Genomic DNA, 23,285 nt, shown 5'->3' with positions numbered 1-23,285 from the left:
GCCGAACTCTTGATCTTCACGTGATTGTTATTGTTCTGCTGTTATTGGGCCTTGAAGGCAGCCTGTTCTGTCTATCGCCCAGGAATGAGGACTGGGACTTCATCTGGTGCGATCTGGCCTGGATCAGGGACAATTCCAATCACTTGTACATGGAGGAACATGTGAGAATCAATCATTTTCGGAATCAGTTTGAGGTGAGGCTCTCAGCTGGGATTTGGAACTGTAATTATTTGAGCTAACGTTTCCCCTTTTTTTCTTTCTTTGTGATTCATATTTCAGCTTTGCCGCAAAAACCTCATGGTGAAAAACCTCAAAAGACATCGTAAAAACCTGGAAAAGGACTTTGGCCACACGGAAGCATCCAAATGTGACTTTTTCCCCCGCACCTTCGTCCTGCCCAACGAATATCACCTCTGTCTGGAGGAGTTTAAGAGAACCCTCGGCAGCACTTGGATCATGAAACCGGTCAGATAAAAGAATGAAATCAGATTTTAAACCTGAAGACCACAGATACTCAACAGGCTTACTCATTTTAGGCAGGGAAATCTCAAGGGAAGGGCATTTTCCTCTTCAGGAAACTGAAGGAGATCATGGATTTCAAGAAGGTGAAGAGATTTCCAGATTTCTAAACATCTAAATTTTGTCCATTTTTATAGATTATTTACTAAAATAACGCTCTGAACAGCACATCACCCGTTCGGATGAACAGAGAGACACATCTCAAGTGGAAAACTTTGTTGCTCAGCGTTATATAGAAAACCCCTACCTGATCAATGGTGATGAACGGAACACAAAAGCAAGTTTGGTGAATGTTTCAGAATTATTCCAGTGACTTTTTTTGTGCTTTTTTTTTCATCCCCACACAGGCAGAAAATTTGACCTGAGGGTTTATGTGCTGGTCACATCTGTACGTACTAAAACCTTTTCCAAAAACAGTTTTTATTTATTACATTTCCTAAAATGTGTTCATGCATTTTACTTTTCAGTTTGTTCCTCTAAAGGCCTGGCTGTACCGAGAGGGCTTCGCCCGCTTCTCAAACACACGCTACTCCCTCAGCACCATCGATGATAAATGTATCCTCTTGCATCAACATGCTTAGACCTGACTCAGAGATTCTCAGTTCAGCATCGCCGCCCCTCCTGTGGAAGCCTTTCCTCGCCATCTGAAGCTGAGGAAACACCAAAGTCCACCAGAAAGTGTTGATTTTCTGCCCTTATTGTGTCACATTTACCCAGAGTTCTACTCAGTGCTTCTCCTCAGACATGCACCTCACCAATGTTGCTATTCAAAAAACTGCTCCAGATTATGACCCGGAATCGGTGCGTAGCTCAAAAACCACACCGGTTTGCTTCATTGCACCTGAAACGTGTCCATTCTCCAGTCTCCTCTTTGTTCTCCAAAGGTACGCAAGTGGACGGTGCAACATCTCCGACGATACCTCACTGCCAAGCACGGCAGAGCGAGGGTCGGGACACTGTTTGAAGACATCGATAATATTTTTGTGTGCAGCCTCCAAAGTGTCCAGAAGGTCATCATAAATGACAAACACTGCTTTGAGCTCTACGGATACGACATTCTCCTGGATGAGAACCTCAAACCGTAAGTTGATGTTTAACGCTAATTTGTCTGGGCTCAATTTTTACCAGGCGGAACATTGCCACGGCAACTATGCCCACAAAATCTCACCCGTGATGCCAAGCGAATGCTTGTGCGGGGTTTGAAGAAAAGGGCGACGGCATATAGATCGCATCCTTAAGCGTGTTTGGGAGGTTCGTATGAGTGTTGCTGCAGTTTAAAAATGTTTTTAAAAAATAGAAAAACATTGCTTCACAGCCAGATCTTCATTTTCCTGGAAACATTCACTTAGTTCACTCCACACAGGGAAACGCACGTGCACGGACAAGCGAAAATGGCAATCTCACATTTAACTTGTCATCATAGATGTTTCGACGGAGAGCAGTGTTAATGTTATCTTGACAAGCGAGACGTAGTCCCGCTGTAAATAACTCACTGGAGACAGTGTCGCCATCAACTGCAAATGTTCAGGCGCCCTTTCGTTCACTTGCTCGAGGCCTGAAAGCCTGGTGTCATCACCCTCTCATGCAGATGGTTAATTGAGGTGAATGCGTCTCCATCCTATGTGGCCAGTAGCCGAGAGGATTACGAAATGAAGTTCCGCCTGTTGGAAGACACTTTGAACGTCATCGATGTGGAGCGGAGGTAAACGGCTTTCAGGTCACTATGAGCTGAAACACAAGGATTCTGTCTGAGGCCTTTAGAGTTTGTATTTGCATTTATTTCCCGTCACGCTCGCACAGAATGTTGTTTTCCATGTAGGCTAACGGGCAAGGAGAAGAGGGTGGGCGGATTTGATCTCATGTGGAACGGCGGTCCGGTGCACAGAGATGATGTCATACCGGCAACTTGCGGCAGCTCCCCTTTCCCTTCCAACACTCACCTAGGTAACCTGTCGCCGCCGCTAGAACATTCTCCAGACCAGGGTGGTGCGTCCGTGGAGTATATTCTATTTTCACTAAGGGCTGCAAATAATCTCTGTTGCAGGGTGTGTGAATGACAGAGAGAAGCAGCTCCGTCGCCTTCTCAAACCAATCGCAGTAAAAAGAGGACGTGAGAACATTCCGGAAAAGCGTCAGTAATGTCAGCTTCTTGTAAAGGACGAGGTGTGAAAGCAGATTTGGAGGTCTCCCGCTTTCTGACTTCACAGGCAGCGTGGCAAAATCATCAACCCTTTCTCAACAGTTCTGCATAACCCCCATTTAACAGGCTGTGCAAACACTGATTTAAGAGAAGAGATTGCTCCACTAATTAATTATGTTAAGAATACTACTAATAATAAACCTACTGCCCGACCAGCTGTCTGGAGTGTTTTATTGCAGGTCAAGATTGCAAAAATAACAAACAAATGTGCTGCTAATGTGGGCCGGGATTAAAGTGTTACTGCACAGTGTAAATCTCCATGGTAACGCAATCTTTACAATGCTTTATTGCAAAGACATCTTGGTTGCATTTTCAAGAGATGAGACCACTATAATATCAGAATATTTCATGCCATAGTGAATTCTATTAAGTGCTCTATTGATTTGTGACAAATGCAGCTGGCAGCCAATGTGGCAGGAAGCATTAATGGTCCCTCCATTATTTGCTCATTAGCTAACCGCATGGTCTGTTTAAAATTTGGACTTTAATTATTATTAATTAAGGTTGATGATAGTTAAAAAATGCTGAAAACACATAACTTTATTGCATACTGTGGTAACTACTTAATATCTTCCACAGAATGACAAAATTATAACTGTTTCTTCAGTGTAAAATATTTATTTCAATGCTTACAAATACTTGCATTAACCAAAAATACACACCACAGTTTTTCTGCGTGCAATTCAACACAATATACTGTACATCTTTATAGTAACACGTAATCCCTCCTGGGCCCTTTAACTATGGCTTCAATAGCGGAATTTAATGTAAGGAGTACCCACTTGAACCCAACACATTATATACATACATGGATGTAGTGCTTCCATTTTAATACAAACAATGCAAGAAAGACTTCAAGTATGAATCTATCTAATATGTTCTAGTGGATGATGTAACAAAAGCATGACAGAATTGATACAGGCCATTTACATTCAGCACATTTAGCATTCTTTGTGTGTGTGTGCGCACTGACGTAAACATGAGAAGTACAAGCAAAATCACAACACTTCATGAACATTACTATGGTATAGAAAATGTGGAAAAATATGCATCTACATTCATAGCAAACATTAATCCTCAGAAACAGCTCAGCTCTTTGCAAAATACAGTAATTTGAGCAGACTACATTTCACTGTGTTCACACATTAGAAGCCCTTGTAACTGAATACGTTAGCATCACTGCACAGAAATATCTGGGAAACAACATTACTGCTGCACATCATCAAATACACACTAAGAAGTGAGGAAATACATTCCGAACACTCCACTTATAACAGCTAGGGTTGCATTCAGCAGATAAAACGTACAGCCCAGATTCCAAAATAGTTTGAGCTTGTTAAGCAGGAATAAGAGCAGAGTCGAATCATTTACGAAATGTACCTGAGCTGATGTGGCAATGATATCTTGTCTTAAATAAGCCAAGTCGCACATCCTCTAGAAAGCATAATCCAGTTACCAAAATCCATCCCCAGATAGTCATAATCCATCACCTTGCAAAGCTGAGGGAAGCCTGTTTACCCAGTTTAACGGCATTGTCTTGGGCGTAGCTGTGGGGTTTGCTCGCTCTCATGTGAACAGAGGGCTACAGCTGCTTCCCTGCACTGTTCCTGCAAAAAAAATGACCTGATAACAAGACTTTGGAGTCACAGCTTTTGTCAGTCCGGCTCAAATGTGTGGCTGGAATGCTCAAGACTCTCGGGCTGCATTTACTGTCAAGAACCAGCAACATCACACATCCACTAGGGTCAAACACAGCCAGCACGCCGATATGTCAGCACTGTCGAATGGAATATTTAGACAAATGTTTCCAACCAAGTATGCATCAGTGTTCTCGGAGCTTTAACTCACAAAGCAACGTAACGCTTTTGCAATCAAGCTGGGTCCATTTTGGCCGGGGGTTACTTACACAGGAAGCTGCTCAGTGCAAGAGATGCTACCGATACTGCGATTGAAGCTAGTTTCAACATTAGTAGCACACTGAAAGATTACTGCAGTGCAAGAAAGTTTCACTTACATTAAAAGCTGAGTTTAAACCGGGCTTAGGGTCAAAGCAAACCCTCTGTAACGCGCAACCCATCACTATGAGTGTATATTTGATGTGAGTTTTAAAGTAAACAAATATGTACATTAAGTTTCTTAGATTGCGTTGCTGTATTATCACTATTCTAGCTGCTTAACTATAAGTTTGGATCTTTCAAAAGGTCATACACTGACTGACCTCGGCTGCCACTGCTGCAAAATAGTTACGTTTTAGAGTTACATCACACAGAAAGCGAGCGTTAATGGAATCGCCGTGGCACCAGGGAAGCTGCAGGAGTACAGGGCTTACTTTGAGTCAAAGTGCACAGTTTTTGTTTTGCTATTCTGCTTATTGATAGGTGGGGCTTTAGGGACAGTCTGTGGGTCTTTAGCAGCTCTTTTGAGGGCTGTTTTAGAGGCCTGAGCTCCTGCCTTTGTCTTCAGCGAGTCCTTCTCCATTTTCTTGGATGAGAGAAGCTCCCTTTTGCTTCCAACTGAAGGGTGTTTCTCAACAGTGGCTGCTTTGCTGCAATCAGACTCCTTTTTAACGTCGGTCTCCGAATTAGCTCTGACACGGCTTTTCCTCGCCAGAACCCTGGTGTTACTTCCTGTATCCTGGGGTTGCTTACGGGCATTTCCGGCTGCGTGCATTTGCCTGAGATGGCTTTTTGCACCCGAGGGGCTCACTGGGGTCTGGGCTCCTCCACCATTGCCTGGACCTCCAGGGCTCCTTCCTTCTGTGGATATTCGCGTCTCGCTGCTGCTCCTCTTTGCCGGAGCACCGGGTCTGGCTCTTCGCTCCAGCAGCGGGCTGAGCCGTGAGTGGCGCTGGTAGGCATAGGCAGAACAGCTTCCATTGCACAACGGATAACGAATGTGACAGTGAGGGCATACAGGGATGCGAGAGTGCTGCTGCTGCTGCTGCTGCTGCTGGACTGAAGCGGGTGACGGGGGGTTATTTACAGGTGTGAACGGGAATCCACGCTGGCTGTGCCTCAGGCCTTTAGGGGAGTTGAGTCGGGATGATGGAGCTGTGTGTGGCCTGGGTGGATGAGAAACCGGGGCAGAGGGTAAGCTCTGCGGTCTTGAGCGGGTACCGTGTTGACGGGTGCTTTCTGCTTGCACCGTTTGGATCTGAACCCACTCCAGCTGCAGAAGCCTCTCCAGGTACTTCTCCAAGGGCCCCACAGGCTTGGGTCGGGGGGCACCTCGGCCTTCAGTATGAAGAAACAGGGCCAGCTGCCTCAGGCTCCAGCTGTTAAATGGAGGTGGCAGGAAGTCCGGGTAAGTGTAGCTAGGTTTCCCGCTCTCGTCATCGTCACCATCATCACCATCGTCAGCGGCTCCACAGGGTCCAGGGAAATCTGGAGGAAAGTCATGAGTGGTGATGACCTCAGCCCGGAGGTTGAGGTGAGGCGGGGTACAAGGGGTGCAGGGGGAGGGCAAGACAGGCAGCCTCTCTGAATCTGACAGATCACTGGCACTGTCACTGTCAACATCCTTCTGGTTGAAGTGCTGCTGTAGAACCTCTGGCGAGGGTGCAGGGGAGTGGATGAGAGGGTGCCCTGGGATGTGCCGTAGCCCTGATATTGGGGAAAGAGGGAGAGAAAGATCCCGGCGGTTTTTCCCCATTCCTATGCGGTGCTGGAGCAGCTCATTGGTAGATTTTGACATGCGTTGATTTTCACATCGCTCCTCTTTCCTGTGTACGGATAAGTGTTTGCGGAGCTGAGGTCTCAAATCTCCTTCTTCATCAGGGCTGCAACATACACACAAGTGTAAGGACAATCTTGTCTTCTCCTGAACCAGTGAACTCAAGAGTGTCTGAACATGTACCTGGTAAGTTTATTAGAATTCCGTATTGTCCCAGATTTGACCCTACCACCTTTTGACTGCATACCCTATAAAACAATCATAAATACTGTCATGTTTTTTAAGACGATGTATAATATAATGCTCAAAAACAATTTTTCCTTAAGGATTGTCATTGTTGCTGAAACTTTGTTGCATGCTTAATACCTACCCTCTGCACTGCTGTCACTGTGTCCTTATCTTGACCTGCTCCTGGCAGCCCATTTTTAATTTGGCCCACCGTTTTCTTCATTTTGCTACCTTTTTTTGAACTGTGCAAACATAGTTAATCAATGTCAGTACGGGACCACAAACTTGATATTATGTGAGGCCTACCTGCTGCCTGATGCATTAATTTCAGAAGCTTTTATGCGTATTTTGTCTTTTGGTACGACGCATTTCAGTGCCGTAGATGCCGTGCGCTCCTGCATGATGGGTCCCATGTTGCAGATCGCCCGAAAGGATGCTGCTTCGAGTCCAGCGTTAGCTAAAGAACCCAACCGACATCGCGAATCCGATACTCTACTCTAAGAATAAAGCAAAAAACGAGCATTTTCTCAAAATTGCTGCAACGCATCATGCGCAATCCTTTTCGATTGGGTTTTAATTTACTGTCTTTGCCGTAGATTCTTTTCTATCATTAAATAATGCTCAAGTAATTAAATTCCAAGTCTTGGCTACCGGTAACCCATCTATTATTTGCCTGTTCTCATTAAAATGCAACACGGGCTTTATCACCTCGTCTTTCCCAGTCAGGTTTGTTTACCTGCTGCCGACTGGCTCGCCGCTTGAGTCGACCTGGACATGCGCGTTGCATTGTGGGATTGGAAGTACAAGTCGTATCTATCAGTCATTTTCCCTCATCATACACAAACAGAATTTAAATATATTGAATTGTTTCTATAAAAACATCTACAAATCAGCAAAACTTTGCCAAATGTATATGAAATAACCGTTACGAATTAAAACAATAACTTCAAAACACTTCATCTCCCATCATGCAACATTGGCGACGTTCATGCGCGTCTACCGCTTCCTGTTAGCTGCGTAAATGTTAGTAGATCTCTAATGACCGGGGTGAACAGGGACATGTATGTATGCGAAGGGGACAGAGTAATCCATAACACATGTAGATCTATTTTTTATACAACCGAACGTTTGTATACGGAAACGCGCAGACACAGTAAAATACTTTATATGGCGGATCAAGCTCATACTACATGCTGGAATTTGATGAAACTTGACATGCACGTCATTACACGGTAAGCTTGTGTTAAGGTTAATTCTAAGACAGTTCGACTACGACTATTGTCGCTCAAAGAGCAAACACAAGGTAGATGCATTTAATCACGTACGCGCTGAAGCACACGCCCACTATTTTCCTGCTGCGTCTGCTGCTATCCCGTTCAGTTTTCAAAGTTATTTTTAAGTTTGCAGCGCAGCACCATGCACTTTTAAGCTTACATTGCAGCCTTGTTGGTATTAATTCGCTTTTATATGGAGAGGCCTGTCACAGCTCATAGATAAAACTTCTTTTTACAGGTAAGGGCGACACGAGACGCGCAACATGGATAATGGGTGGTTTATTGGACGTGAGAGAATAACTCCAACAAAATGCAAAGAGCAGATGAGTATCCCTTGTCGCAGCCCCATGAGGCCGAGCATGTCTATCAACCTGACTGAAATGCTTCGAGCCGATCAACAGAGTGCCGCAAAAAGGCCAATTTCCATCCGACCACCGAGCACCACCCGGGCGTCTGTGCCAGGGCGACATGCCCCTAACCAGAGGGTCGGCTGCGAACCCACCCCCAAACCCATAATCCGACAGCGTTCTCGCTCTCTACCATGTGACAGAGAAAGGAAAAAGCAATGCAGGAATGTTGGTGTGCGGTTTATTGATTCCTTGGGAGTCAATCTGGAAGATATCAAGGTTTTTAAATCTGGAGAGGATCCCTGTATACCACACCATGTCACCTTCAGGCTGTTGATGGGTGCGGAGCTGGCAGACAGAAAGCATCTGGAGATATCCTTACCATACCTAAAGCCTGCGTTTGCCCAACAGCCTGGTGATCAGCCAGGCTTCCTGCATCGCCTCTATGAGCAGAAAGTGTGTTTAGAGAGAATCGTTTGTTTGGAGCTGGGTGTCATTGGGATCACTCAGGTCATCAACTTAGACTTTGAGAAAGATGTCACAGCCCGCTATTCATTCACTGATTGGAAGAGCTGCACAGAAACCAAGGCCTCTTGGGTGTCCACCATCACTAAGACTTGGGAAGAAGGTGGGGGTCAACTCAGTTGTGACACATTTCGTTTTCACCTGCCCATGCCTCCGTTCATTCAGCCTGGAGCCATGTTGGAGTTCGCCATCCAGTATAAAGTGTGTGGGGCCGAATACTGGGACAACAATAATGGGGAGAATTACAAGTTAGTTTGCCATAACTACAAGCTGTCAGTGCCCAAAGAATGTGAGGATAGCATGGTGCACTTCATTTAAGAGCACTTTTCGATGGCTTTCAAAAACGTAGTGTTAGCAGCAAAGATTAATTTTCTGTAATTAGCGCTGATGAGAAACCTCTTTGTTCAAGACATGTTAGTTCTGCCAAGTTGCACTTAAGAAAAAGCAACAACACTAATGCACTTTTAACTTATGCCAACTTTAAAGCCACTTTTCCACTTTTGTATTACTTTTATGAGAAAAAGCACTGTTGTTCAATGTTCCTGGCACATTTTTAAATATGTGACCATCATGTAACATATTACCATATCAGAATAAATTAAATTGATATGCATTTTCCCTAGGACATTTGATACAGGAAAATGTTTTAAATAATTTTGTCTATCTTAGCAATTTATTTTTGAGTCTAACAGTGTCAAACACTGTGCAACCTAATGTTCTGACCAAACAACAGATCACTTCAAAGAATTCATGAATCAAAATGAATGTCTATTTTCAGTACAATAAAATGAGCTTTTGTTTTCTCCTAGTTTTGTTTTTATTATTATTCTTTTATAAATGTATTTCCATGACTAATAACTATCATAGTTCGGGGGAATTACAGTTGAAACTTCCCACACACGGAATTCGGAAATCCCGACTTCCGAGTAGAAATGGAACGCAGTATTGCACTGTTTATACTGGATTGCTGTATTTAAAAGCTGTTATGCGTTTAAAACCTTCATAAATATGTAGCTTCCACTCAGTGATACTGTCAGTCAATACATTACGTAAATGGGCTCATACGATAAAAGTTGATGGTTCACTTGGATAAATGTAGCATAGATTCAGCTTGTACGTCAATACCACTTTCACTTTATAACGTTACAACCTCTGACGTCGCATTATTGTCGGTATTATTTTTCACCATCTATAGAGCATCTTAAATGACGAGATTTATTTAAATCGGGCTTTGCGATTTAAGTTGTTGCTACTGTCGTTGGCTATTAGCGATAGAAACGCAAACCACACTGCGCATGCGTATTGTCTGTCGAGCCTTCCCGCGTTTGGATCGGCTTTAAACATTTCGTAAGGATGCAGGTTTAAAATTGCATTTTTCGTGTACGATATAATAATTCGTATGTGAGCCATAATCCTATTACCTGTTGCATTCTAACCGAGCTATTTATTAACAGTTCTTATTTAACTAAAAATAAATATTTTACTGATACGGCAGCTAAAGGTAGCAGCCACTGTATCTAAGCTAACCTAACGTTTGACATTTTAAAGTGAGGACATATGTCAATTAGGCGTTGTAAATTCGTTTATTGAAGTAGATTCAACTCAGTGGTTACATTAAATCTCATACTGTACGTCTTAAAATTGCCGAATTTTTAAACATGTAAATGATCTGCTACCGCTGGGTTAGCTTTATAGGTGATTTCAATGAAACACTATAAACGCATTACTTTAAAATTTTATTGACGTTCAGTCACAAATGGCGCTTATTATCCCATATATTTTTTTGCTTTATAGGCTTTTAAGTCCTTAGACGTTAAACAGAAGTAGTTTTGAAGCTGTACTACCAGAGGCAGAATGACACCAGCTCCATCCCCGCAGGTGGGAGTAAATCTAAGAGATTACATTTTATTATAATCTCTGCCAGTCAAGGCCACTGTAATGTGTGTTGTCCATGTAAAGGTGAAATTTGAAGGCTTCTTGTTTTGCAGTTGGAGAGTATCATTGATGAGGTTTTAAAGACTCAAGATGTCCACCCCCTGGATTCATTATTGCAAAGTGACCCAAGTGAAGTCACCCCCATAAAATGTTCCCAACAGTTTCTCACCAAATTGCACAAACTTATAATTAGGGTAGAGAGCTTTCTGGCACGCTAAGCGTATACACTGATCTGTTGTCTTGGCTTTGTGAACTCATATTTATACCACTTTTGTAGGGTTTAAATGTAAAAGATTACAAATCAGCCAGGCTGGGTCTCACTGTCCTCCATAAGTGGGGGGAAAAACTGAAGCTTTGCGATCGTCAAGGTTTGCCTGAAATGATAGCTCAAGGCCTGCACAAAAAGATGAGTATAAATTACATCCAATGACACACAACTGGCTTTTCAAATATTTACCCATATGTTCAACATGCACATGTTGCATTGGTATGAGGAGTGCAGACAGCTGTGGATCCAGGGTGGCCCGAAGTGGGATGAAGCCCTGCTGAACCTTTCTGAGGATTTCTTTGATGCCTTGATGGTGAGTTATAGGAGCTTATTACTACAAATCCAAATGTTCTTATGTTATATGGTCCATGATTTAAATCATCTTCTATGTTACAGGTGGTTCATGACTCATGCAAGGAAGGTAGATTTTTACATTTGTAAATTTACATTACATCACCATGATTTTCAGCTGATTTAGGTAAACAGAAAAGAATGAATTTGTCCCATAAATGCTACAAATAATCAGGCCATTGCTTTTGGGTTTAATATTATGATATCCTAGTATTAATGACTGTCATTATTATAATCAAACAACTTAGTGCTAAAAAATCTTAGTGGTTGAAAGCCCTTGACTATATATGATTATTTCAAAACAATTCTAATATTGCAATAATTGTTTTTTTCCAGGAACATACAATATAGCTGAATCCTTTTTGTGTCCAATTGGTCTTTTGGCAGTTCATCCCAAAATATACATCCTGATTCAAAAAGAGGTTTGAAAATACGATCATGTTAAAAGTTTGATTTTAATGTACTGTTGTCCAACCAATTTGTCACCACTTACTTCTAGGCTATTCAGAAGTTTAACCTAATTCTGGACAAGATTCCGTTGGAACTTAAGAAAAAGATGAAAATGTCAATGGAGGCCTTAGATGTCATGTATGTTATAGTCAAATAAGGATAACTCCTTGTCATTTTACCATAATCTTTTTTTTTTTAAATTGTCATATTCTCACAGGGTCAAGCTGGCTGTTCATATCCTGGACTGTGGTGGTGATTTCTTACTTTATTATGAGCAGTGCTACATTTTGGAACAACATCAGAGACAGAAAACTTCAGGAACCTGAATGTGTTTATGACAGATCATGACTTTCAGACAGCGTTGACAGAAGCTCTGTGCAGAATAACGCCTCCTGATCAGAGAAAAGAGGTTGCAGACAGATTGTTCCACATGGAGCACGTGGCCGGTGCTTTTGTAAAACTCCGTGATTCTGAGTTTGAAACGGTAAATAATTTTTCTATTGCATTAAGTCCAAGCTGAATTTCCGCTGTACTTTTCATCATCTTTTCTTTGCGTTTTAATCGTTCAATCAATATATGTGACACACTGAACCCCAAAAAACAAACAAAAATAATAACCAAACTTATTATTATTTCTGTGAAAGCTTAGATAAACAGAATGTAATCTAACTGTGTCTAGGAATGTCGCAAGTTTCTTAACTTGGTGAATGGGATGCAAGGTGACACAAGAAGGTAAGAAAACAATGCTAATCCTCAAGACTGGGTTCATGAGATCCATGAACTCCATCTTACACTGGCTAGTTATCTAAATGTATGCAATATTTAGTTCTTTATGAAAAGTGAAAGCAATGGACACATATTTGATGATGCATTTATTCATCACTCTTTCTTGTAGAGTGTTTTCTTATCCATGTCTGGAAGTTTACCTGGACAAGAATGAGGTCAGTATGTAATAAAAATTACCAATAATAATAAAAACACATTACTTCTGTAAGCGGTGAAATGTCAGTATCCGTATTGTACAGCAAAGTGGGTCAGTGTTAATGATGTTTTGGTTATGCTGTCAGCTGCTGATGCCTGCTGATGATGAGCTTGAAGAATTTTGGATTGATTTCAACACTGGCAGCCAAGGAATCTCTTTTTACTTCTCTCTGGTGGATGCAGTAGGGCAGGTAGTGCAGTACGACTGAAACAAAATAAACCGATGCAATATTTACATATCGATTAGTAAGAGGATATTGGAGTGTAAGAGATATCTTTTCCCTTTCATGAAGGATGATCAGTGGGAAACATTATGTATCACTGTGAATGAACTCCAAAGCTACAGTGTAACAGGTAAGCGAGGAGCACAGCCTACTTTGTAATTACTCACTCATACCTTTTAGCTGGGAACAAAGGGTTTATTTTAAAATCCAGATGAGAACAAAAGGTGCATCCTGAGGTTAAATCTGTCAGAAGTGGTGGTCATTGGTGCAGTGGAAGGATCAAGACTTACCATCCACTTCAGTTCCTCTCTGGACATCCCACAGGCTGCAAGTAAAGTCTTTGGCCTCAGCAAAAACAGAGTAAATATATGCTCTTTTCACGTTTTCATCATTATATTTGTTGTTTTGAATTTAGATTAACTATCATCTCTTCCCATCAGGCATTTACTGGAAAAACAACCACATCTGTGGTGAAAACTACAATTAACGTTTTAATGGGAAGCAATAGCTCTCAGGTAATCAGCCATGTCAACGCCATGTCTTTGTTCCCCTACTACCAAATCATATGTTTATTTGAATAATTAATCCACACTACTTTCCTGATCACACTGTTCCAACAAGCTCCGTCAATCAGTCTTTTATATCCTTATTTCAAAATTATCAATGATTTGTTTCTCTTGCTGCAGGCAGTGAGGTTCAAGAACGAATTTGTCTATATATAATCATTAGAAATATCTTAATTAACCTTGATGTTTACAAATTGATATTGGGTCTGGTTTGCTTGTGAGTCTGTGGCATTAATTTTATAAATCAATTCTTCAGATTTGTTTATATTTCTTTCAATTCAAGATAACGGTGACTGTCATTTAAAATTAGTTATTCCACCATAAGAAAGTTTCTATTTATAATTAGTGCCTCCACTTTTTAAATGGTATTTTTGTTGTATTTAGTGAGGACTAAAAAAGAGAAAACAGCATGTTAAACACATTTAGTATTTGTAACTTTCCTACAGGCTGTTCCAGAGAGTCAGCTTCCCTTCTGTCAAACTGAGAAAGAAAAAACCTGTTCCGTTTTGCCTGCCCCATCTGCACGTACCCAGGTTGGATCTCAAATATACGGCAGAAAATGTTTGTGATACGAAGTGATATACAATAGAATGTTGTAATGTTGGAACATTTAAAAATCATTTAAGCTGAATATTGTGATTTCAGAGGCTATGTTTGTTAGTGGTGTTGTCTGTTTTATAGTAAATCCCCATAGAGAATATTGCAATTTTAACTGTAGGAAGTGACTTCAGACAAGAGGAAGCAGTCAGAATCTTCATTCTTCATACAATGCAATGTGGCTGGAAGTGAGCGCGTTGGTTCCCTTTCTCCTGTAAGACCAACAAGTATGTGAAGACAAAAACATTGTCTTTTGTCTATTTCTTCTATATGTTAAGAGTGTAATATTGACAATAATACAAGAGACAAATCATTTTTTTGTGGACACAATTGTTTGGTAATTAATTATCATGGGTTCACTGCATATATCAAGGCCCGGGAATCTGTATTAATTTATAAAGAATGCACAAACACATTCTTTATAACTTTATTTAATCAAGATTAATTCATTCCTGATTAATTACTACTTGTCTGGAAGTCTTGTTATTGTTGTTTGCTGCCTTTTTAATATTTCCAGGAAGCATCAAAGGGAAGCCGTCTCTGAAAATGGTCCGCTCAAATGAGGAATTTTCTGAACGACTACGGAACACTGCTAATTCCTGCAGTGAAACTACACCACCAAATGGTGCAAATGGAGCAGCAAAAGAGCAGGTATGACACATTTACTTCATTTACATTCTTACTGACCTTTGGAATGCTGCTAGATTGTTTAGCATCAAAGGCGTATAAAGGTCTATTATATGTATTTTTATTTATCTTTTCAGGTTCAACTAAACTATACATACTGTATATTAGATTTTGTTTTTATAAAAAGTTTTACATATGTTTTATGTTGTGCTATTAGAAAAAAAATTCTAATCAACATATTCTGTGGTGTCTTTTGTCTCTGCTTTCGTGCAGAATATAAAACACACAAAACCAGCTGCACTGGGCGGAGAAGATTTTCTGGGTATTACATTACATTTTTTTTTTGTGTTACATGATGTTCTTATTTCGCTTTAAGGATCCTCTTATTTTTCTACAGGACATGGTTTTGTGCCTGATACCCAACCCCGAAGCGAAGGAAGCATGTAAGCTTTGTGGGAGAATTCAGTGTCTTCAGATTTTGTCACCATTCCTCTGTAGAAGAATGTTTGTGTATTTTATGTTTTATTTTATCTGTCGAGATCTAAAGATGTTTTTAAATTTCAGCTCTTCTAAAAGGACTAAACTGTCAGTGTCTGAAATGTTGATTATGCCGACACAGAAAATTCATTATTTGCCTAAATCCGGTAAGGAAAAAAAATGTAATTGCTACATAATCATTTTTAACTTAGTAAAGCAGGCATATAAAATATAACATGACATTTTACTATAAATTGGCCCCTTACCTGCTGACTGTTATAAAATATGGTGGTAAATAGACGGTGATGGATGGATTTGCTTTTTCCATCAGAGTCAAGGTCTAATCAGTCCCAGATGCCCAGTTTCTGTCTGGAAGAAACTGATACTGGTCTCACACAGGGTCCACTGCAGAAGAGGCAAGATGCCATTCTGCAAGAGTCAATCACACATCAGGTAAAAACGTCTGATAGGAAAGAAGATTCCAAAAGTCAAAGGAAAAAACATCAGGCTTCCAAAGAGCAACAGGTCAAGAGAAATGACCAAGGCAGAGGAAAGCAACAAATGTCACCAAAGATGGAGAAAACACCAGGCAATCATTCAGCCCCAACAACTAAAGGCCCACAGGAGAGAGTTCAATACACTGGTAAAACTGACGATGGCAAGACCCTCTCAAGCAAAGAGAAGGTACGAACCCTTCAATTGTAGCCTGCCAGCAAAGGAAGTATAGTCTGCATGATCTTAAACATCTTTCCTCAGAAAAATGCAGAGCTTGCAGGGAGCATGGTGAAGCTCATCTCGAGTCATTACAAGGACACAGTAAAAGAATCCAAAGAGAATGTCCCCCAGAAAGGGAGTCATCGTTTACTCAACAGGTATATCACAAATCATGTACTGTACATGTTGTGACCTTAACAATTTTGGGGGGGGGGGGGGGGGGGGGGGTTCAGTCAGCTAAGTTCATTAGACAGTTGTTTTGAAAGTTCAATATACTTTGAACACAGATAATGCCGTAATTGCAACATAGATGCTGCTAACAAAAGTACAACATGCAGTTATGCTGAGGTTTTGATGTATTGTCTTGTATATATACATACATTGCAGCTACTATAACTGTTCTGTCTTGTTTGACAGGCCAGTCTTCAATATGAGCTGGTTTTCAAGTGTAAAGGTAAGTTATTATAGAGTCATCATCATTAAAAGTCTTTTCTGTCTCTATATAAAAGTGTGATCGTGTGTGCTTTAGAAAGAAGTTTCTGGATCTACTGGTAATATCCTTACAAATGTACGCAGCAAAACAGCAGCAAATTATACCAGGCAGAGGTAATGAATGAATTAGTTGGGATAATTCAAGAAAATATAGTAAATAATGTTCTGTGTTTGCATCTGGTATTTATTGTCTTCATTTGTGGTGCAGAAAAGACTTTTTTACGTTCAACACCAGTGGATCATTAAGCAGTGAGGTAAATTTTGCTTAATTTTTATCATATAAATTACCTTGATACACTAAAATCTGTCTTTTTTTTTTCAAGGAAAAGTGCAAATCCTTCAGTAACATCTCTGCTACATCCATCAGGTTACTGACCTGATTTAAAAAACAACAATAATATATTAGATGGACCAAAAGATAAATCAAACCTGCTTAACTTTGCATTGTGTCATTTGATAGTGGCATCCATGACTCCACAGTTCAGAGTGTCAGCTCAAAACAGGCAGTTCAGCCTGTGGTAAAGGTATGCTGTTCTTAGGTGTGTCATCATGTTAGAATAATGGAAAGCACCCAAACATCCACATAATTAAATTTGCAATAACAGTCATCCATTCAAAATGAGATCCCCAATAATCTTTTTTTCCTCTTTATTCTGCAGGGCAAGAGACATGTGAAAAAGCATCTGTTCAGTGACACAGACACGGATTATGTCACATCAGAGGTCAGCTGGCTGAAGGAGTCAAGCAGGAAAAATAAACCCAAAGTTGCAAAATACAGCAGACAGGCAGCAGTCAAATCTAAGCCTCTGCCATCTCATTCAAGTACCTCTTCACATTAACAGATTTTAATAAATGTCTTTCTTGTTATGCCCATTCACATAACATTTCTCTCTTTGTAGTTGAATCCACAGATTTACCCCCATCTTCACCAAAATCTACAAATGGCATTGTTAAATTCAATAAGGTACAGCAGTATTAACTAGAGCGCACACCTCCGCCAAGCAGGTCATTTCCCCACATATTGTGACTTACACCCGTTATCTAGTACACATATAGGCAGCAATAAAACAAGGTTACATAACATAGCAGGTTGCTTTATGATCAGAGCACCTTGGATTTGGAAGGTTAAAAATCAAAGTCCCTTGGAGTCTAGAACATTTAGTCATCACTTCCTTTGACCATTATCAACATTTTTCCATAAAATTCATATGTAAGTATTCATACATTTTTTAAAACACAGGTTTTCACATAACTTTCTTGGAGGAAGTAAAATTATATTAAATAATTTGCACATTTATATCTGTAATGAAATTCCCCTTTCAGCCACTGCGTGTCATTGTTGTTTAAGCAAAAGAAGGCGGTTGAGAAGCCAGCAGCAGCCCGCACCAAGAGGCCCCGGAGAGCTGCCGCCACCTCCACCAAAACCTACAAGGAGCCTGAGACTGATGACAGCCAGTCAGAATTTGAGGAAATCCTAACACCCAAGGCAAAGACTTTTTTCCCATTTTGAAAGCACAATTTTCCTTTCAGTAGAAGAATTGTCTGTATCTTAAGAAATACTTTCTTTTCTGGAGTTCTGGCAAATTTCCTCACTCCAAAACTAACCAGTAAATCACAAGTTTCTGTCTTTCAGCTGACTAATACCCTTTGCATAATGTATGCAGTCCATTCGAACATAAGCTACCGTTAACATTAGTTGTAGGCTAATCTAATCTTTGTCCACTAACACGCATCTATTAACCCTAAGCAGAATGCTGAAAAAACTCAAGAGGTTAATCGTGCAATAAAGAAACCATGCTTCAATCCCCAGCCAACCAAAAGCCACATCACACAGTGCAGCAAGCCAAAACAAAATCCATCAACCTCTTCAAAGGTAGACATGTCTATAAAGTCTCTCTCTATCTCTTGCATTTCTTGTCTTACCTAACTTTTATTTTATCTAATCAAAAATGAAAAGATGTCTCTGGAGTTTCAAGTGAAAAAGAAGAGAATAAGTGTGACCTCCGAGCAGCCCTCACATATCTGCAGTAAACTGGACAGCAGCATCCAATCAGGCCTAAAAAAGCCTGATGTCAAGGTGGGAACTGAATACAGTAAAGCTGAGAGTATCAGCAATAACCTTCAGCTTCATACAGTCTGAGAATCATACCGCATATTCTGACGTTTGGAATATTATATATTATGCTTATTAACATGTTCTCAATAGCTGCATCTGTCTTGTACTGGTAAAATTCATTTTAAGTACATGGTTTTTAATAATATAGAAAAGACAATGTGTAACATGCAAAACGATGAAATAACCAGACTGTTGGGACACTAGATTTAAGCCAGACGGACTTGTCTGCACTGTAGTCCTGACCTGGTTTTGTATTAATCGATTATTTATACCAGAAACAAATCTCTTCTTCAGAAGCGGCCTGTAAAGACCGTGCCAGAATCTTCAAAGTTCAACAGGAAAGATTTGTCGCCTGCTGATCAACAGATGAATGCACTGAGAGATTCCTGGGCCGCCTGCCAGGACCCTCCCTGTGCCTCCCCTCCTCTCATCGAAAACATGAGATGTAAGGCTCCCAGGCACACTCCAACATCAGAGCTGGATCTTTGTGTTCCTCTGAAATGTTAGATAGTCATAGAAGCACTGATGATATATACCTTTTTCCACCTAATTATTAAGACCGAAAGAAGATCTTCCTGTTTCTTAAAGTAAAAAGCAAGTAACCTATGTGTAGTTTTAAAGAGCAAAGTGAATGTTGTTGCTGTAAACCTTTAATTGTACAATAGCTTTGATATCAAGTGAATTATCTTCACGTGTCTCTTTATTGAAAGTTGTTGAAAAACACGTACAGCCTACACTGACCTTCTTTTGGTCCACTCTGAGGCCAGCTGCTTGAACATCTGTGCTTATTTTGACCCTCACAGCTGTAGAGAGGTCAGCTCCAAACATGGGCTTGCCCTGTCCCACTGTCCTCGCACTGCAGGGATCTCTACTTTCTGCCTCTCCAAACCCACCTCGTCAAGACACCCCCTCTCCCATCCCGCTGTTACCTGACCCTTGCTCTGCAGTCAGCAGTAAAGGAAAACTCAAGGCCTCCTCCATCTACTCTACAGCAAAGAATCATTCCTCTTCCAAGACTCGGTCCCTCCAGTATGTCTCGTCTCCTCTGTCACTGACCTCCACTGGGCCTAATACAGCAGAGGTAAAACATCACCTCACTTATGCAGGGCTCACCTGTGGATTTAGCTCAAAGGCTCCTTCAGACAGTTCAAACGTCTTTACCCATTATTTTTGTTTTAGCATATAAAATTGGGGAGTGTATCCAAACTATCATTTAAAGACATTAATAGCTGTCCCACTAGGGATTTCCCCTTGAACCACCGGTAGGATTTAACAACTTCTAGTGATTTACTCTCCTTTACACGACCTTGAGATCTTTGACGTCTTGGCAGTCGTGTGAGAATCGCCAGAGTAGCGTGTATGAAGGTTCTCTGGGTTATACAATGACAGAAGGCCTGCATAAGCACTAGCCAACAGTACAATGCAGTAAAGCAGGTTTGTCACCTGAGCTTTGGTGGTTGAAATTCCCAGACTAGCTGAGAAAATATGAGCAAGGTTTGTGGAAACTGTGCATTTCTGAGAGTGCATTAGGTATTCACTTAATTACTTAAGTATTCATACACAAGTCTCAATAATCTTTTTCTTTGTTTTAGGCTCGACTGATTCACCAGGATTCACCACCTCCCTCCCCTTTTCTCTCTGAGCCCTTGTTGACATCCACACTCAAGGAGATGCAAAATCCATCCGTGCCCATGCCTCCTCAGTCACCCACCCCAGGACCCGCCAGTGACAGCAGCCATTATGTTTTTAGTGAGGCATCGTTGGTATCTTCGGGCTCACTGTCCACATCATTCATTCAGTCAGAACCAGAGCTCACCGGAAGCACAGTTAAGAGCTCCTCCTCTGCTGGCTGGGCTCACAAGAAGGAGGTACAGATTTATCGTCCTATGGTTTTAACACAGACTCAGTTGAATTGATAAATATCTGTACAACACTGAAGCAGTGAAGTCCCAGAGTTGGTGTGCGATGGTGATTTACAAAGACGTGTGCCCATCATTTACTCTCCACTCTGCTAGAGCTCACCACCTCAGAAGAAAGATGTAATGTCGGCACAGCATTTCATGTCAGGACCAAGCCTGAAGCGCCGCAGTCATTTTGAGGAGAACGAAGAGAAGAAGAAAAGCAGGATAAGAGAGCAGAGTTCTTTTCAGATGAAACCAAGAAAGTTGTTTACATCATGTAAGAATTGTCACTTTTAATAAGTCACCAAGTAAATGATGAAACATGTTCTCAGATGTTTCTGTTAGCAGGGGGATCCCATAAATGGATTACACAGCACTGATCCAATCATCATCGGGAATTTGAAATAATTACGCGACGTCATTTTTGTCCTCAAAATAGTTTTTAATTGAAACGATTAAGTTATCAGGAAGATAACCTGATCATGTCCAAGAAGTTTGTCTTTGCAGTTCTTTAAAATGTAGATTTCCTTGTAACCTCAGTCACTACAGCGCCTGCTCAGAGCCCAGTGAGCCACGCAGCGTCTTCCACTGGTGTCAGCTGCACTAACTGGGACCCTGACGAAGGAGACATGGACATGGAGGAAGAACTGGAGTTGCCAAGAACTGTTGTGAACCCAAGCGACATCTGTCAGAAATTGTCCTCTGAGTTTAGGAACAAATTTGAGGTTAGAAACACACAGGAAATCTGAAAATACTGACATTTATTTCCTCGGTCTCCACGGAATTATGAACGAGTCATGATTGCTCAGCCAGCTTCCCTGCTTAGCAACACATTGATGTTTTCAACACTTAGAGACACCTTGTTCATCCTAAATGAATGTTGTTTATCATAAAACTCCTTTGTCTGTTATGCAACACCAGAGATTTGCCACCGCAGAGTGAGTAGTGATAGCATTCATTTGCAGATTAGAATCTCTTTCTCTGCGTTCTCTCAGAATCAAGTGGATTACCAAAATAGGTGAACACGTAGAAGATAAGGATGACTGAATGTAGTAAACCACAGTAAATCTACAGGAAGAGACGACCATAAATTGTAGGCGTAGCCTATATTTGGCGTCAGGCCTCTGTAGTTACAGGAAGTGCTGCTGGAAGTGGTCAAAGCTCCTCTGGATCATGCTAAAACCATCCTTGATCCTGTCCCCAGCAGTTGGCCTGTTTGACTGTTTTGCTTAGTTGTGTCCTGTCATAATTCTGATTTCTCCTTCACTTTTCTGGTCTGGCCCTATATGTGAAATGTGTTTGTAATAGAACCGTCACACGATGATGGAGGTCCATAACAAGCAGTCCCTGACAGCCGTCCAGCAACATCTCACCTCCCTCAACATGCAACTGAACAAATGCCAGTAAGTCAATATTTAGTTATGTCTTCCTAAATATATTTACTTTACTCTGATAAAGACACAAGGACTTGATGTTCTTTAACACTCTGTGCTTGCTGCTCTGGTGTTTTTTTCATTCCTTCACTGCTATAACCTGAAATCTGTGCAGGACAGACAGGCTTGAGAAGGTTTTGGAGGTCCTCTTAGGTGAAATAGACAAACTGGAGCAGGATGAGGGTCTGCTGAAAACCATGGAGAAAGACCTGACTGTATATCACCGTCTCTGATCCACGCTTTTTCCCTCTCATATTCTATTTTGTGAACTTTCTCACGTTTCTAAGATCATTGTTTGTGGTCTGTCCTCTCGCAGACCTACTGGAAAAAGCAGAGTGTGGCGTTCTCCTCCTACCATGAGCAGGAAAAGAAGAGGTGAACCTATTAGTGTGATAATGAAGTGTCACACGCACTGCTGTGGCTGATGTGTGTAAAAGTGCTAAATAGGAACGTTCTGAATGTCGTCCAGAAATGAGACCCTGAAGAAAGCCCTGCAGGGTAACGTGAGTCCCAGCCTGGACTATGAGGAGAGCCTGTTCATGTCCCAGGTCAGATCTCCCGAACCTGAACCTGCTCCATACTTCATGCGTCCAGCCGTCCTGGCACCTTAGATTTCTGCTCCCTTCACCGTCTCATCTGTCAACACGTCTTGAGCTTCTCTCTGAAGTCCACACTGCTTTGTTTGTCGTTTTCAGATGTGTCTGATAAGGAAAGACATGAAGACAGTCCAGGACAGGCTCCTCACCCAGATGGTGAGTGGACGTGACAAGTTTGACATTTCAGCATTTGGAGTAAGCACATTTTACTCTTGTGAATGTGAGTAAACCATCTGTCCGTGCTTGACCTTCCTGCAGCACGAGGGTGAGATCCTGACGGTGAAGAGAGGTCTGCATGCACTCTTTTTCCCCTGAGCCACATGTTTTCATCAGGAATCTGATTAAAAAAAGGTACTCACAGTGCAAGCAAGCAGTTTTTCTTTCACTGCATTTATGCTCACTGTGCTGGTTTCAATACAGAATCTTTGCCTGAAGTTCTGATCTTTCTCAGGTCCTGCTTTTAATCCACAGGAATGTGCAGTTTGTGGTGATTCGGACAACTTGTTTTTTCTGTTTTCCTGGAAAAGGTTACTGTTGTTCTTGAAATCTGTGGATTGTATGTTTTATTCATTTTTAACATCGATTACATGTTTCTAAATTGTTTGAAGGGTTCACAATTACTTGGATGAATTTGCAAATTCTTTGATCTGAAAACTCTTGTATAGTTGGGTTCAGTGTTTCAGAACAGAACGTTCAAAGCTTTAATGTACCAACTGTTTTTAAACTCCATCCTCTGCGCGCCTCGTACGATCCTTCCTTGAATTAAAATAGTTTGATGAATGAGAGGAGCCA

At 41.2% G+C, this 23,285-nt stretch overlaps 4 protein-coding genes across 9 annotated transcripts in view; 3 read left to right on the top strand and 1 right to left on the bottom strand.

Moving 5' to 3' along the window:
* Positions 1 to 2,867, top strand: part of ttll9 (tubulin tyrosine ligase-like family, member 9) — a 32,621-nt gene extending 29,754 nt beyond the window's left edge. The window contains exons 7-17 of the mRNA XM_029833122.1: positions 83 to 194; positions 280 to 465; positions 537 to 605; positions 686 to 776; positions 867 to 907; positions 987 to 1,074; positions 1,262 to 1,320; positions 1,404 to 1,600; positions 2,108 to 2,221; positions 2,339 to 2,463; positions 2,564 to 2,867. Coding sequence (XP_029688982.1) covers positions 83 to 194; positions 280 to 465; positions 537 to 605; positions 686 to 776; positions 867 to 907; positions 987 to 1,074; positions 1,262 to 1,320; positions 1,404 to 1,600; positions 2,108 to 2,221; positions 2,339 to 2,463; positions 2,564 to 2,658 — 1,177 coding nt within the window. The 3' untranslated portion in view covers positions 2,659 to 2,867. The remainder of the gene's footprint in view (positions 1 to 82; positions 195 to 279; positions 466 to 536; positions 606 to 685; positions 777 to 866; positions 908 to 986; positions 1,075 to 1,261; positions 1,321 to 1,403; positions 1,601 to 2,107; positions 2,222 to 2,338; positions 2,464 to 2,563) is intronic.
* Positions 2,868 to 3,300: 433 nt separating this feature from the next.
* Positions 3,301 to 7,421, bottom strand: fam217ba (family with sequence similarity 217 member Ba). Of its 2 annotated transcripts, none has more exons than XM_011602361.2 (5): positions 7,356 to 7,421; positions 6,926 to 7,116; positions 6,762 to 6,861; positions 6,575 to 6,639; positions 3,301 to 6,497 (listed from the first exon to the last, which is right to left on the bottom strand). In XM_011602361.2, exons 1-5 carry the CDS (start codon positions 7,404 to 7,406, stop codon positions 5,045 to 5,047), a joined length of 1,860 nt encoding a protein of 619 aa, XP_011600663.2. In that variant the 5' UTR covers positions 7,407 to 7,421; the 3' UTR covers positions 3,301 to 5,044. The 2 variants fall into 2 exon arrangements, with proteins under 2 accessions (XP_011600663.2, XP_029688978.1); XM_029833118.1 differs by having other exon boundaries at positions 7,328 to 7,388.
* A 176-nt stretch (positions 7,422 to 7,597) lies between these two features.
* Positions 7,598 to 9,566, top strand: ppp1r3da (protein phosphatase 1, regulatory subunit 3Da). Its single transcript, XM_003963243.3, has 2 exons — positions 7,598 to 7,851; positions 8,132 to 9,566. The coding sequence occupies exon 2, from the start codon at positions 8,157 to 8,159 to the stop codon at positions 9,081 to 9,083; it is 927 nt and encodes a 308-aa protein (XP_003963292.2). The 5' UTR covers positions 7,598 to 7,851; positions 8,132 to 8,156; the 3' UTR covers positions 9,084 to 9,566.
* A 97-nt stretch (positions 9,567 to 9,663) lies between these two features.
* Positions 9,664 to 23,265, top strand: sycp2 (synaptonemal complex protein 2). Of its 5 annotated transcripts, none has more exons than XM_029833108.1 (45): positions 9,664 to 10,112; positions 10,560 to 10,643; positions 10,754 to 10,894; positions 10,978 to 11,106; positions 11,177 to 11,281; positions 11,365 to 11,389; positions 11,656 to 11,741; positions 11,819 to 11,907; positions 11,987 to 12,021; positions 12,111 to 12,253; positions 12,449 to 12,501; positions 12,665 to 12,710; positions 12,837 to 12,941; positions 13,044 to 13,104; positions 13,186 to 13,334; positions 13,415 to 13,489; positions 13,987 to 14,073; positions 14,259 to 14,364; positions 14,655 to 14,788; positions 15,038 to 15,086; positions 15,162 to 15,207; positions 15,329 to 15,408; positions 15,573 to 15,925; positions 15,998 to 16,113; positions 16,373 to 16,409; positions 16,485 to 16,561; positions 16,656 to 16,701; positions 16,771 to 16,814; positions 16,908 to 16,971; positions 17,107 to 17,269; positions 17,347 to 17,411; positions 17,796 to 17,933; positions 18,198 to 18,320; positions 18,405 to 18,524; positions 18,858 to 19,008; positions 19,367 to 19,644; positions 20,156 to 20,431; positions 20,579 to 20,741; positions 21,005 to 21,189; positions 21,773 to 21,867; positions 22,013 to 22,112; positions 22,214 to 22,272; positions 22,367 to 22,445; positions 22,593 to 22,649; positions 22,752 to 23,265. In XM_029833108.1, exons 2-45 carry the CDS (start codon positions 10,620 to 10,622, stop codon positions 22,806 to 22,808), a joined length of 4,614 nt encoding a protein of 1,537 aa, XP_029688968.1. In that variant the 5' UTR covers positions 9,664 to 10,112; positions 10,560 to 10,619; the 3' UTR covers positions 22,809 to 23,265. The 5 variants fall into 5 exon arrangements, with proteins under 5 accessions (XP_029688968.1, XP_029688969.1, XP_029688971.1 ...); XM_029833109.1 differs by having other exon boundaries at positions 9,664 to 10,120; XM_029833111.1 differs by lacking the exon at positions 9,664 to 10,112 and having other exon boundaries at positions 10,146 to 10,643; positions 22,752 to 22,844; positions 22,965 to 23,265.
* Positions 23,266 to 23,285: the final 20 nt, after the last annotated feature.

Source organism: Takifugu rubripes, chromosome 3 (genome assembly GCF_901000725.2).
Source record: "Takifugu rubripes chromosome 3, fTakRub1.2, whole genome shotgun sequence".
Taxonomy (NCBI): domain Eukaryota; kingdom Metazoa; phylum Chordata; class Actinopteri; order Tetraodontiformes; family Tetraodontidae; genus Takifugu; species Takifugu rubripes.
The sequence above is the reverse complement of the archived record's forward strand: the minus strand, read 5'-3'. Positions and strand labels throughout refer to the sequence as shown.